The 15576-nt window shown below is 45.5% G+C and overlaps 1 protein-coding gene across 2 annotated transcripts in view; it reads right to left on the reverse strand.

Annotated features, from left to right (window-relative positions):
• Nucleotides 1-15576, reverse strand: part of SLCO3A1 (solute carrier organic anion transporter family, member 3A1) — a 378033-nt gene that overhangs the window by 73288 nt on the left and 289169 nt on the right. For both annotated transcript variants that reach the window (XM_006867113.1, XM_006867112.1), the window contains exon 4: nt 9896-10159. In XM_006867113.1, coding sequence (XP_006867175.1) covers nt 9896-10159 — 264 coding nt within the window. The remainder of the gene's footprint in view (nt 1-9895; nt 10160-15576) is intronic.

Genomic DNA, 15576 nt, shown 5'->3' on the forward strand with positions numbered 1-15576 from the left:
GACTCATTAACAACCTGCAATATGCAGATGATACAACCTTGCTTGCTGAAAGTGAAGAGGACTTAAAACATTTACTGATGAAGATCAAAGAGCACAGCCCTAGTATGGATTACATCTCAATATGAAGAAAACAAAAATCCTCACCACTGGACCAATAAACAACATTCTGACCAATGGAGAAAAGATTGAAGCTGTCAAGGACTTCATTCTTCTTGGATCAGCTATCAACACTCATAGAAGCAGCAGTCAAGAGATCAGAGGACATATAGTATTAGGCAAATCTGCTGCACGGGAACTTTTTAAAGTGTTGAAGACCAGAGATGTCAGTTTGAGGACTAAGGTGCGCCTGACCCGAGCCAGGGGATACCAGAAGCACGTGAGAGATAAGAAAAGATCTTCCCTGGGGATATTTTTATGTTCCTACAAGCCCCCTAGTTTGTGGTACTTTGTTATAACAGCTATAGAAAATAAATACAGAGGGCAAGGGGAGAAGGAGCAGCATCAAGGATCCCAGCTGATTCCAACCTTTCTGAAGTGAAGGTCCCTGAGCACTGGGGTAGTGTCCCCCCCAGACAGAAGGCATGTGCTTGTCAGACACAGGAAAGGCTTCTATGACATTGATACCAGCTGACGTCCTTTTCCTCTTTAGTCCATTCATGAACTCATTTAGCAGATCCTCGTGGGAGACTGGAATCACGAGCCTTGTAACAGTCCACATTCACCATTCACAGCTCTGGGAGCTGAGCTGGAAAGGGTCTGGAATCACGAGCCTTGTAACAGTCCACATTCACCATTCACAGCTCTGGGAGCTGAGCTGAAGTCCTCATCAGTGGTTCAGGGAAGGTAACAACACCCAGCTCATTAGTCAAGTGAGCAGCCCGTGCAAAGCTGAGGAGATCACAAATCCTCCTCCAGGCTTTGAGCCTGTCACCTTGCAAGGCTCTCTTTCTTGAGACCTGGAAGGGCCAGTTGGCAGACAGTGTCAAAGGCTCAGGAACAAGAGAGTGAACAGTTCTGACAGCTGTGTTCTTACAGTGATCAAAGGTTCCCTGAAGGGTTTAAACCTTGGGGACAGCTGCACTAGTCCCACTAGGCACCAGTCAGAGGACCAGGCCGAGCCAGTGTTTCTCCCGCCCCTGGAAGATCACCGGTTTTAGGGGACATCTTGCTGAAAGGTCAGATAGCTTCTGTTGACACTGCTATTTCCTTGACAGAGTCTGTTTGCTTCCGGAGAGGTTACATCATACTATGTATGGTAAAGAACGAAAGCAAGGGGGGTCTCATCCAGAGCTCAAATGTCCTTCCCTCCCTAAGCCTCGATGCCTTTCCATGGCACATAGGGTTGGCGGGATGAAGTCAAGACGGTGCACGAGAATTCAACGTTAGTTTAGAAACGATACCCTCCCCGCCCCCCCAACACAGCAGCCCGTAGCGGCAGCCTGCCACAGAAACCCAAGCGTTTGGAAGACAGTGCTGTTTCTTTGCCATGGAATCAAGACAGAAGATTTTCTCGTGTGTGTGTGTGTGTGTGTGTGTGTGTGTGTGTGTGTGTGTGCACCCACGTGCAGCGGGGGCGGGGCTGCCTGGCAAGTAAGGAATCCTTATTTAGTCACTGGGAATGAAGAGATGAATGGGAGCTTCCTCCATGGAGAAACCACTGAGATCCAGAGATCACTGTGACAGATGAGGAGCCAGTGGGCTAACACTGGGTGTAACAGGAATACCCGGAGGGCTTCCTGGAGGAGGTGAGGACCACATCCAGTCTGAAGGGGATGAAGAAAGAAGTTCCAGGCTTCCAGGAGGAGGTGAGGACCGCATACAGTTGGACTGGGATGAAGTAGGAAGCCCCAGGCTTAGAACAGAGTGACTTGTTCCACATTTCCAGTGGAAAGTGGGTGGAAATGTGTTGGCAGAGGTGGCCAATATCCAACCCTGAAGGACTTCAGGACAAGTGATTGCAGAGACAATTTCTCAATGAAACAAAACCAGGGATCCGAGCTGTACCCACTAGCTGATACCTGTAGTTGTTGTTAGGTGTCCTGAGTTGGCTCTGATGCATAGAGGCCTTGTACAGAGCTTTGGAGGCTGTATTCCTGGCAGAAGCAGACAGTCTCATCTTTCTCTAGAGGAGCAGCTGGTGGGCTTGAACCGCAGAACTTGTGGCTGCTTATCGTACTGTGCACTTACAATATCACAGCCCCCTGGGTCCCTCCTCCCTTGAGGCCTAGCCTTTCACAAAACATCCCACAGACTCTGGGCATCTATGAGGTGCGGCACCACCCATTCACGGCTTACCATGCAGCAAGGGAAGGCACCAACAACAAAGCCAGGATTCAAAGACACAATGTGAGGGTGACCTGTGCCCTGGAAGAACGGACTTTCCTAAGAGCGCTGGGGGGGGAGGGGGGTGTGCTTTAGAACTATAACAAAAGGAAAAGGTATTTGGTAGCCAAAGTGCTTTGTATGATCAGGCTCCCGAATTGGGGAGACACTCTTTACAACTCTCAACTTGTTGTTGTTAATTGCTGTCAAGTCGATTTCCAACCCATAAGGACCCTGTATAAGGTTTCCAAGGAGCAGCTGGTGAGCTTGAACCACAGACCTTGCAGTTCAAATGACTTTGCAGTCTGACACATTAGCCCACAACACCACACCAGGACTCCACATCTTTGTAATCTCAAACTATGTCCGGCTTCACTGGAAATGAGATCACCTAAGAAATGCTTCTTAGAGGCATGTGTTGACAACTGAACAGCAAGCGCACGCTCTCCTTAACACTGGAGTTCAATTTCCTCATTAGTAACTGGGAATAATATTAATGCCAAGTGTGTACAGCTGATGTGAAGACTAAAGCACATGCCATAGTTATAAAGTAACATGGTTGCTAAGGCTCCATAAGTAGGAAGTGGCTGAGCTGGTACTTGAACCCAGTAGGGTTTGCCTTTCCCTTCCCCCGCACTAGCCCCTCCCAGGAGTGAGGCCTCTGTGGGGATGGATGACTGGGCCCCAGTGGGGGATGGGCAGAGGCTTGGCTCCCAGCACAATGCCAGCTCTTCTCAGGGACCTTGCTGTCAGCAAGGCACAGGACAAAAGACAGCTGAAGAAGAGACCCATTTACAAAGCTAAACAAAATGGATAAGAAATTGCAATTGACTGAATTTGATTTTTAGTTTATCCTTCTTTAGTTTTTTTCTAAACTGCCTTTGGTAGAGTTTTAGAGCCTTGTTAATCCCTGATATGGGCAACGTTGCTGGACTTCTTTGGAGCTGTAAATGTGTACAATCCACCACATGGAGACCACTGGGTACTTGAAGACTATGAATGGGATAGAGTTCAGGAATGCCAGGAGCACGGCGCAGTGTGTTTGGCAAAAACTCTGTCTCAAGAGGAAAAATCAAGGATAGGAGTTGCCCTGCCTGGCTCCACTCTCTACGTGGGAACTCTGGTACTCATTGCTAATTTGCATAATCATTCACACATTCACAACTTTCACTTTACTTAGGTTGTTGGGGGTTCTTGTAGAGACACCTTCTTCCTCTTCTGATGGAACAATCTTTATGCCAATTAACGGACCTATTAACTACCAATTCTAACCTAAAAGTCATTAATAAACAAACGCAAAGACCCAGTATATAGAGGCCATGACTTGAATCACATACTGTCTAGCAAGTCCCTGGTCATTTCCTCACCTCTGCCTCCTTCCTCAAACGCAGCACCTCAGACACACCCAACTCTAGCCAAGACTGAGTCAGCTTTTCACTTGCATGACTTCCCATACTAGGATATAAGCTGCATTCGGCACTGCTAGTCTCCTGTGCCTAGCAGTCTCTCAGTAAACACTAAACTAAAGAAATGAGTTAATAAGCCCCGAGGAAAAGTCCAAGCATTTTAATGTCACATGTCCCTCAAGACCCAGTTTGGCTTCCTCTCTGAGGAAGCGCCTGACCTATTCTTTATCCCCTAACCAGGGTCCAGAAGAGGTGTGTTCTTCCCTGCTCATTTGCTGTGTTGTCAATACCCCCAGTGCCTCCTGGGACCGCCCTTACCGTCACACTGGGCGGTCTTCATCAGCTTCCTAGTCTGTCTGACATTGGTGAGTTCTTTGATGGCAGAATTGTGTTTTAGTCTTCATCTGTGTATGCCCAGAGATGAATGACGGGAGATGATTGGAGCAGGCATGACAATCGGAGCAGGAGGAGGACCTGAAAGGATGGCAGCTCCCAGGACCAGACTGTCCCCAGCAAGTTCTGCTCTCATGCCAACCCAGCTGATTGCCTGTACGTCTGGTTACTGGGATGTGCTGACTGCAACTGGGGAGCAGCAGTGACCATCCAAAACTACTTATGTTGAGCCTCCTTATTTGGAGGGAGCTGTTTGATTAGGCACATATTCCAAAGGATCCAAACTAGGTGGCTTTCTTGTTGATCAACTCATCCTATGGCTCTGAGTGAACAATTTCAAGATCATCTATGAATAATTCCAAATTATGATTTTTGTAGAAACCTAATGGGACATGAGGCCAGACATGACATTAGGTTATTAAAGTAGTCTCTTAATAGTTCTGAGACTAGTAGGCACTCCACGTGTCCATTGGTCTTTTGTACTGTGAAGGCCTGTGTGTTGCTTTGATGCTGGGAGCTATGCCACCGGTATTTCATATACCAGCAGGGTCACCCATGGAAGACAGGTTTTGACAGAGTTTCTAGTCTAAAATGGACTAGGACTAAACAAAACAAAAACAAACAAACAAACAAACAAACAAAACAACCCTCCTCAATGGAAAGCTTATGAATAGCAGTTTGGACACTGTCTGAGAGAGTGCTGGAAAATGAGCCCTCAGGTGGAAAGTCACTCAAAATACGACTGAGGAAGAGCTGCCTTCTCAAAGTGGATGCAATCTTAAGGACTTGAATGGAGTAAGACTCTTAGGACTTTCGTTTGCTGTTGTGTCTGACTTAAAATGACAAGAAACTGCTGCAGACATCCTTTAATAATCAGACTGTGGAATGCACAAAGAACCTAGGGAAATGGAAAGTTGTCAAAAAATGAAATAGAATGCTTGAAGATATATAGCCTACGTGTTAGTGAGCTGAAATGAATTGATATCGACCATTTTGAATCAGAGAATCATGTGAGTGGGCTTCAAAAGGTTCATGGAAAAACCGAGTTAAAAGATAATGGAATTCTTCCATGAACTTTTTGAAGGATTCTTGGTGTGACGCTGTAGGATTAGCAATGGGCTGCAAATCCCAATGTCTGCAGTCTACGCCCACCAGCTGCTGCTTGGGAACCCTATCCAGGGTCGCCATGAGTCTGAACAGACTCGACTAGCACTGAACAGAAACATAGGTGTTGAAGAGGAATGGTGTTGCAGTTACTATAAAAAGAACATTTCAAGATCTATCCTGAACTACAATACTGTCAATAATAGAATAATATCCACATGCCTACAAGGAAGACTAGTTAATATGACTACTATTCAAAATTATGCACCAATCCCGAATGTCAAAGATGAAGAAATTGAAAGTTTTTGCCTACTTTTGCAGCCTGAAACTGATCAAATATGCAATCTAGTTTACATGAGAGTTGGCATCAAAGAAGGATCAGTGGATCAGTATAGAATTTTACAAGATGTTTAGAAAGGATGGTTTTTTTTTTCAGTAACACAAACGGTGACTATGTACATGGACTCATCACATGTAGGACACAGAGATCAGATTAGCTGCACGTGTAGAGACAGATAATGGAGAAGCTCAAAGGTATCAGTCAGAACAAGACAAAGGGCCAAGCGTGGAAGAGACCGCTAACTGCTTACACGCAAGTTGACGTTGAAGCTGAAGACGATTAAAATAAGTCCACAAGAGCTGAACTATGACCTTGAGTATGTCTCACGTGAGTTTAGAGGCCATCTTAAGAACAGATTTGATGCACTGAACACCAATGACCGGACACCAGATGAGTTATGGGATGACATCGAGAACATCACAGATGAAGAAAGCAAAGAGAGAAAGAAAAGACAAAACAATGGATGTTAGAGGACAGTCTGAAACTTACTCTTAAATGTAGAATAGCTAAAGTAAAAGGGAGAAATGATGAAGTAAAAGAGCTGAACGAAAGAGTCCAAAGGGTGCCTAATGAAGATGAAGTATTATAATGAAATATGCAAGGCCTGGAGTTAGAAAACCAACAGGAAAAAGCATCTTGGACATATGTCAAGCTGAAAGATGTGAAGAAAAAATCCTCCAATAGCAATATTGAAGGATTCTATGAGCAGGATTTTGCAGGATGCAGGAAACAAAGGGATGATGGAAGGAATACAGAGTCGCTGTACCAACAATTGTTCAATGTTCAACCATTTTGTTCTTGTTGTTAGATACTGTTGAGTTGGTTCTGACCCGTAGCATTCCCGTGTAAAACAGAAGAAACACTGCCGGGTCCTACGCCATCCTCACAATTGCTGCTAAACTTAAGTCGAATGCTGCGGTCATTGTGCCCGTCCATTTTGTTAGGGTCTCCCTCTTTTTCACTGACTCTCCACTTTACCAAGCATAATGTCTTCCTCCAACAACTGGTTCCTCCTTATAATATGTCCGACGTATGAGAAACAAAGTCTTTTCATCTTCTTTTCTAAGAAGCATTCTGGTTGTACGTCTTCCACACAGATTGGTTTGATCTTCAAGCAGTCCATGGTACCTTTAATATTCTTCCCAACACCTTAACTCAAATGCATCAATTCTTCTACGGTCTTCCTTTGTCATTGTCCAACTTTCACAAGCATATGAAGTTACTGAAAATGTCATGGCTTGGGGTCAGGCTCACTTTAGTCCTCAGACTGACATCTTTGCTTTTGAATACTTTGAAGAGCCAAATGTGCAGGAGACTTAAGTTCTTACATGCAAGTTCAAGTTGAAGCTGAAGAAAATGAAAACAAGTCCTTGTGTGGCAGATTTGTGAAATTCAATATGTCATCTGATTTCTTGACTGCTGCTTCCATGAGTGCTGATGGTGGATCCAAACAAAATGAAGTCTTTGACACAACGTCAAACTGTTATCCATGTGCTGTTGTTGTTGTTAAGTGCCATGGAGACAATTCTGATTCATAGTCGCCCTGTATAGGATTTTCGAGGAGCAGTGGGTAAGTTTGAGTCACAGAATTTGTGATTTTAAGTCCAGTGCTGACCCTACAGTGCCACTAAGAGTCATTTATCATGTCGTTACTGACTGGTTCAGTAGTAAGAACTTCTGTTTTCTTTTTATTGAGGCTGTGCTCTTTGATCTTCTTCAGTAATTATTTTAAGTCTTCTTCACTTTCAGCAAGCACGGTTGGGTTGTATCATTTGCATATCACAGGTAGTTAATAAGTCTTCCTCTAATCCTAATGCCACATTTTTCTTCATCTAATCCAGCTTCTCAGATTATTTGCTCAGTATACAGATTGAATAAATATGGTGAAAGAATACAACCCTGTCTCACACCTTTCCTGATTTTAAACCATCCAGAGTTCCCTTGTCACCTGGAGAGACTGTGACCAAAACTCAGCAGCATTTGAGGATGCTTCATGTCAGTCATTGCCTAGGAGATGGTGCAACTGTGAAAACAACGCTGGGTTCCCCACATTCTCATTCGGCGTCACTGCCACCCACATTTGGTTAGAGAAGCTACATTCCTTCTGAAAATGAAAGTGAGAGAGAGGCAGCTGCATTCTCAAGTGTGAAGGGTGCATTGTTACTATTTCTTTCCAGGGAACCATGTCTCCCTGAAGAAGAAGGAGGATGGAAGACCAGGGCCATTCTAAAGAAATGTGCTTTGGCCGAGCAACTCCACATATAGATATATGTGCCTACCCCAAAGAACTGAAAGGAGGAGCTCAAATAGAAACCTGTACACCAATGTTCATTTTACCGCTTTTCACAATAGCTGAAAGGTGAAAAGAACTCAAGTGTTCATCAGCAGGGAAATGGATTCACAAAACGTGGTCTGTCCAGGCAACGCAATATTCTTCAGCCACAAATAGGAATCAAGTTCGGATACAAACAGCATCATGGATGAACTTAGAAATCATTATGCTCATGAAATATGTCAGTCACAAAAGGACAAACATAGTATGAACTCACTTATATGAAATAGGTAAATGTCTAGAAACCAAAGGGATGGGGAAAAGGGGGAATCATTGCTTATGGGGTACTGAGTTTTGGGTGATCGTGGTACAATAATTTGCATATGGTTAATGGTGATGATTGTACAATATGATGAATGGAATGAATGTCACTGAATTATACATGCAAAAATGTGCAATTGACAAATGCTTTGTCAGATATCTATATCTATAGATATGTGTGTGTGTGTGTGTGTGTGTGTGTGTGTGTGTGTGTGGAGTTCTGGTGTGGCACTGTGAGTTAATGCCCTGGACTGCAGGTCCAGTGGTTCAAGCTCACAAGCCACTCCTTGGAAACCCTAAACAGGGTCGCCATGAGTTGGAACCGACTCAATGACACTTAACAACAACATTTTTTTTATTGTGGTTTACCACAATAAAACATTTATGAAAAAACAGAAGAAAAATGCTCTTCGGAGGTGGCTTTTTATGAATGCCTAAAAGTAAGTAAGGAGTACTGGTATGGCACTGTAGGATAAGCACTGGATTGCTAACCTTAAGGTTGGCAGTTCAAACCCACCAGCCCTCCTGAGAAACCCTATACAGGGTCACTATGAGTCAGAACCAACTCCAGGGCACTTAAAAACAACAACAACATAATGAGGTAAATGGAGGTGATTCCAAAAGCCCTTTCCTGCTTTGGTACTCTGGATTTATTGTGAAGTGCCGTGGAGTCGGTTCCGACTCACAGTGATTCTGTATAAGGTTTCTGATGAGTGGCTAGTGGGTTTGAACTGCCAACCTTGAGGTTAACAATCCAGTGCTGACCCAGCCACTCAACACCAGGAGTCCAGGGGCTCTGTATAAATGGTTCTATCTTCCTTCTATGTTGTTTGTTGTTGTTAAGTTCCTTGCAATCGGTTCTGACTCATAGTGACCCTGTATAAGATTTCCAAGGAGCAGCTGACCTTATGGTTCCAATAGACCTGTGGCCCAGAGCTTGATCCCACAGCACCACACCAGGACTCCTCTTCCTTGTATGTTGTTGAGTGCCTTTGAGTCGGTTCTGACCCACGGTGACCTTGCATAGGGTTTTTGAGGAACGGTTGGTGATCTTGAACCCCTGGCCTTTCTGTTCAACCTCACATTGCAGTCCAACTCATTAACTCACAGCACCACACCAGGACTCCAGGACTCCCTTCCTTCTATTGTTGTTGTTGTTAAGTGTTGTGGAGTCGGTTTTGACCCATACTGACTCTATAGGGTTTCCGAGGAGCAGCTGGTGAACATGAACCGGTGACCTTGCAGTTCAAATGACTTTGCAGCCTGGTGTATTATCTCACAGCGCCACACCAGGACTCCCTTCCTTCTATAGACATTGGTATTTATTAGGAACCAGGGCTCCTGGTGTAGCACTGGACTGCAAACTACAAAGTCAGTAGTTCAGACCCACCAGCTGCTCCTCAGAAACCATATACAGGGTCACTCTGAGTTGTAACCGACTCTATGGCACTTAACAACAACAACAACAGGGCTTACGCAAGCTACTAGGATCTCTGACAGGACAAAGGTAAGCTCTGTGACCCTTCAATACATGGTAGAGACTTGTCTTTTTAATTGTTATTAAGCAACTTGGGTAACAGACTTCTCAGAATAGGTCATGATTGGAGGAGGCAGGTCAGGCAAAACCATATCACTGTGCATAATGTCTCCAGGAGCTGGAGGCTGACTCACTCGGTGTGGCCTAGAAGCCAGACCTGATTACACCCCCTCCCCAAAGTGTTCCGGAGCCATCTTTACCTCTCAGCTGCTGGAAGCAGGAGGAACTGCTGTCTGGCTCCAGGGGGTGCCTCAGGACCCCATTGCTGGGCTTGGGTCTCTCGTATTCTCTTTCGGGGAGCATGACCTGCTCACTCTCCATGGCAGGGTCTGAGTGCGGGGGCAGGGACTGTGGGAACCCGAACATCAAGAGGGAGGAGAAGAAGAGTAAGGCACCACAGAGCAGAAAGCCGCCCCACCAGGCTCCGATCCAGCGGGGGTCGTCCGGCGTGATGTCCAGGTTACCTGTACAGGGAGAGAGCAGAACTTAGAGGCGGTGGTGCTAGGGAGGGGTTTCTGCAGAGATCTGAGGCAGGGAGGGTTCTAGGAAAGGTCGGGGCTATGCACCTCAGCATTGGGCTAGGAAGCCCATCAGTCCACGTGGACGCTTCCTCTTCTTCTCAATTCCAAGGCTAATCTCTCCCCTCCTGAGCTGTCTTGCCTTACCTGCACTGTATCACTCTAAACAAAAACACAGAGAAGCCAGTGCCCTGTGAATCAGAGGCTGGGGAGAACTACCTAGGAATATCTAGTACACAAAGGCCCAAGGAAACACACCCAGATTTCTCCTTCCACTTTAACAAGAGCCATTGGTAGTTTGGTGAAATGACTCTTGTTTCCATGAGGCCGACTCTTGTTTGAATCCAGGTCAGTGCCTCTCAGCTACTGCCTCTACTCGACTGTCAGTAGAGACATGTGTGTGTCTGTGATGCTGAACACATCCTGCAGAGCTTCCAGACTAAGACGGCCCAGGAAGAAAGATCTGGCATTCTACTTCCAAAAAACCAACCAAACCAACAAAAACCCAACGGGTCACAATCTATCATGGTGGTGGTGCAGGGTCAGGAAACATTTCATTGTGTTTTCATGGGGTTTCCACAAGTTGGGGAAAACTCAATGGAAACTATAAACATCTCCTTCCCACATCTCCCAATAGAGCTAATATGAGAGTTCTATCAGCTCTCTGCTCTTTGCGTTTAATCAGGTGAGTTCATAACAGGAGTTTAAGAGCTCCATCTGGGATGACATCCTGGTTCAGTTGATCCAATCTATATCACCTTAGGCGAGTGTCTTGAACTCTCTGTGCCTCAGTTTGGATTCCTGGTGTGGTGCTGTAAGACTAGCAATGAATTTCAAACCACAAGGTCAGCTTGTGGTTTGAATGTTCAAACCTACCAGCTACTCCTCTGAAACCCTACACAGAGTCGCTATGAGCTGGAATTGACTGAACAGCATATAACAACAAGCCTCAGTTTATGATTTGTTCATCATTGACAATGATAGTACTTGCCTCATGGAGGTCAGGAAGAGTTAATAAATCACACTAGATTTTATACAAAGAGGGATTTTGACATAAGAATTACTTAGAATAATGCTTGTTAGATGTTATTATTCATGCCTGGGGTCTTGTGTTTCCAAGTGGCTAGTGGATAGGTTCTTTCATGTTGGTGCCTGGTGATTTGGGGCCAGCCCTCTATCAAAATGCTCTGTGGTAGATTCCTGGGTTTAAAGGAGACATGCATGTGGCTTGGCCACCTTGCACTATACCATTTCTCGAATGTGTCAGCTGAAGTCCTGAGGTCGTCAGCTATAGTTCTGCCTCTGGGTAGATTGTTCTCTCTCTCTCCAGCTGTCTCACACACTTACACTCCCAGATGAACCACTAGAAATGTCTCTTTGATGGTACACCCTTGCCCACGGAGCCCAGAAAGAGACTCTTGGAGGCACGGGCAAGGCAATGGCACCTTGGCCTGAGATGGGCAGTACTGTAGGATGGACAGACAGACACAAGGCAAGCACTTCACTGTTTATAAACCGCTCTCCCAGTAGTGGTGATGTCAGCCATTTTTTTTACCCAGAGTGCACTCTGCACAAGGTACTATGTGAGCTTTCTTAAAAAAGGCCCCCACAACCCTGTAAGGTCAGTGCTTCTATCCATATTATCTGGATAAGGAGACTGAGGCAAGATTAGGGCCAAGTTCAGAGAGTTGAAGACTGGAGCCCAAGAATTCAGATGTCCAAACCATGCTCCTTACTGCTCTACAATGCTGTACACCAGATCATCAGGGTTGGTTTGGGGTTTCTAGGAGGCCTCTGGGTGAATGAGCCTAGAACCACCGACTTGCCCAGCGACTGGTAATCAATTTTCGGGATGTTGGTGGTCTGAATCTTGGAGCCAGTTAAGAAGGATTGAACTGTGTCCCCTAAAAATATGTATTGAAGTCTTAAGCCCTATTTAGAAAGAAGGAATTTCTTTATGTTATGCTAAGGAGGCCATACATGGGCAGTTATTGTTGTTGTTAAGTGCTGTTGAGAGTGGGTTACAACTCCGTGACCCTGTACAGTGTTTCCTAGGAATAGCTGGGGGCTGGAAATGCCAACATTGTGGTTCATAGTCTAGTGCCTATCCTAAAGGGCCACAAAGGGTGAGTCCTAAACCTAATCACTTCTGAGTTACAAATCTACACAGAGAATACACAGGGATAAGAATACACAAGGCATATGGTGGAGACAGGATGCCAAGATGGTGGTACTAGATGGTGAAACAGGCCAGAAAGGGTCTTCCCCTAGAGCAGGGGTGGGGACCATCTGGCCCATGGGCCATATAAGGCTTGTGACATCATTTGGTCTGGCCCTGCCAAGTCAATCATCTTTCTAGCCATCATGCTGTTGTTGTTAAGTGTCGTTGAGTGGGTTCCAACTTACAGTGAATCTGTATAGGGTTTCCGAGGAGCCCCTGGTGAATTTGAACCACAGACCTGCATTATCCTACAGCACCACACCAGGATTCCATTAGGTAGTTAATTAAATGTTTGACCATCGATAGAAGGCTGAGTTTTAAGTTGACAATTTTGTATGGCCCATGAATGATGTTATACATTTTGGCAGAAAAAAAGGTCCCCTACCCCTGTCCTAGAGCCATGCCTTGACTTCTAGCCTCCTTAGTTAGCTATGAGAAAATATATTTCTGAACTTTTAACGCCACCCACTTGAGATATTTCTGTTACGGCAGCACCAGGGAACTAACCTACGGATCTTACAGTGAACCCAGCAGCAATCGCCAAGCACTTGTGGCACTGTGGGTTAATGCGCTGGACTGCAAAGTCTGGTGGAACAACTAGGTTGGTGGTTCAAGCTCACCAGTTGCTCCTCCGCAACCCTATACACAGTCACTATGGTTTGGAACCAACTTAACGACAACAACACAGGGGACCAGACATTTTCACATCGCTGAACAGAGACGAGGAGAGAGTGTAATCTTTGGAGGGTCTGGGGTTCAATCCAAGCTCTTCCATTTACTAGCCCAGGATACTGAGCAAGTATCCTGCCTCCCTAAGCCTTAGTTGGTAAGGATGGCACCCACCTAGAGCAGGGGTGAAGATTAGAGAGAGAATGAGCAAGAATGAGCTGGCGCCGAACAGAGCCAGTTTTCCTACTTGATTACCCAAGCACAACCAGTCACCACACAATCAATTCCAACCCTTGGCAACTGAATTCTGCTCCTAGGGTGTTTAATGCTGGTTTTCCAACAGTAGGTCACCAAAACTTCTTTGGAGGTGCCTCTGTGGATTCAAGCCTCCATCTTTTTTGGTCAGCAACCGAGCATGTTAACCCACCTCGGGACTCCTCATAGGAGGGGATTCTTCTTATTTATTCTTATATATTCCTATTGGTGGGGATTTCAATACATGGATTTGACCAAAAGCTCTGCTCTGGGCGAAGCACTCTGATCGCAGAAGCATGTGTCTGTAGATGGAGAAGAGGAAAGGAAGTCACACATCCTGGGTTACTGAGCAGGAATGTTTTCATCAGTCACTGTTTCTTCACCTGCTGTAAAGCAGTGAATGAAAACAAAGGATGACAAAAGGGAGCTATGGTACTCCCTCTGCTAACTATGGGCTTCTTAAAGGAGGAACTGAAAAGCTGGCAGATGTGAGGGAGTAAAGACAGAAACCCGGTAGTTACTTGAGGGACCAAAATTAGTAGCGAGTAGAAGTCATATTTTAGTTAGGAAGTGGGTGACATGGCTCTGGTGTGAGCACACTTCCTGGGGAGAGGGGCTGCTGATGGGAATGTGTCCTCTGGCTCCCTGTAGGTACTGGTATGTGCATGGAAAAGTCAACATTGGCTCAGGATGGATTTGTAAGACAAGGTAGGGCACCCCATCAGTGCGGGACAAAAGTCTAGCTGCCATCTTGGGCAAGGGGAGGGTGAAGGTTTCTGCATGACAGCGTCAAGGGTGGGATTTTGAGACATAAAAGTGTGGCTGGCTGACAATTTGGGGAAGTATTGATTTTTCTTTTCTTTTTTTTTTTTTTTTGTTCTCCACTTCAATTACCCAGAGCTCTGTGTCAGGGAGAGCGACATGACATGCTGAGGAGAATGCACTCCTTTTTGGAATGGGCAGCCCTCAAGATGGGAGAGGCTTCATGATGGAGTTGAAGTCTGATTTCGGTGGCTTGCCAGCAGACTATCACTGTGGAAAACTAGACTAAGAAGTCTCTTTTCTGGGGTACTTCCCTTCTCTACCTGTCTCCCCAACAGTCTCAACAAAGACAGTTGGCATCAAGCCAGTTCTACAGCATGGTGACTCATGTGAACCATGGAGCTGCGCTGAATTTTTGGAAGTTCTAGGCCTTTCTCCCAAGCTGCTTCTGGGTAGACTCCAACTGTCAACTTTTCCGTTGTCAGCCAAGCATGTTAGCCATTTGTGCCACCCAGAAACCACTAACAACAAACCGTATATTTATAAGGCATTCTGTTCTAGTATTACTGAGGATGTAGGAGATTTCTTTATGCAGAAAGACAGAGCATGGCAATGACAGATGTACATGCTGTCGACATTCAGGTCTCCTCATCCTCTGGGGACAAGGAGGATGAACTGCTTTACTCTGTGAAGGCAGGTGTGAAGTGTGAGCAGAGGTGACATGTGTCAGTTCATGTGAAGGTATTTATGAGCTTGTACATGACTTCTCATGTTCTTTCCCCTGCCTTCGTGACACAGAAGTTGGGTCCTGACAGATGACAGTGAATAAAATCTGCTGCCCTGCACCGGATAAACTGCATCAGCAAGAAATACACCCTCATTACAGTAAGTCCCCGGACACTAGGAGCTATGTGTTACCACAGCATGACCCAGCTTATTCTGACTAGCACAAGTGGCTTCTTGTTGTTAAGTGCTACCGAGTCGAATCCGACTCACAGCGACCCTGTATAGGGTTCCAAGGAACAGCTGGTGGGTTTGAACTGCTAACCTTGTGGTTCATAGTCCAGGGCTGATCTTACAACGCCACACCAAGAGTCGACAAAAGGTTTGTAGTTGTTGTTAAGTGTTGTCAAGTTGATTCTGACTCAGAGCCACCCATGTACTTTCAGAATAGAGCTTCTAAAGAGGCCTGTGGTAGTAAAACTACTACTGAGTCTAGTTAGTGACTTGACCTTAAAAATAAATGACCACTGTTTCTGCCTTTTGGTGAAGGCTGCTGTCAGTAAGATGCCCGGAACAAAACTGAAAACTATCAATCTGTCTCATTTACTTGATGTTATTGTTAAAGTGGCATTGAGAGACCCTGTGTAAGGTTCTGAGGAGCGGCTGGTGAGTCTAAGCCACCGACCTTACAGTCGAGCACTTATCTTACGCGCCACGCCATGCCTCCATAGTT

This window comes from Chrysochloris asiatica, unplaced genomic scaffold (genome assembly GCF_000296735.1).
Source record: "Chrysochloris asiatica unplaced genomic scaffold, ChrAsi1.0 scaffold00101, whole genome shotgun sequence".
Lineage (NCBI taxonomy): Eukaryota > Metazoa > Chordata > Mammalia > Afrosoricida > Chrysochloridae > Chrysochloris > Chrysochloris asiatica.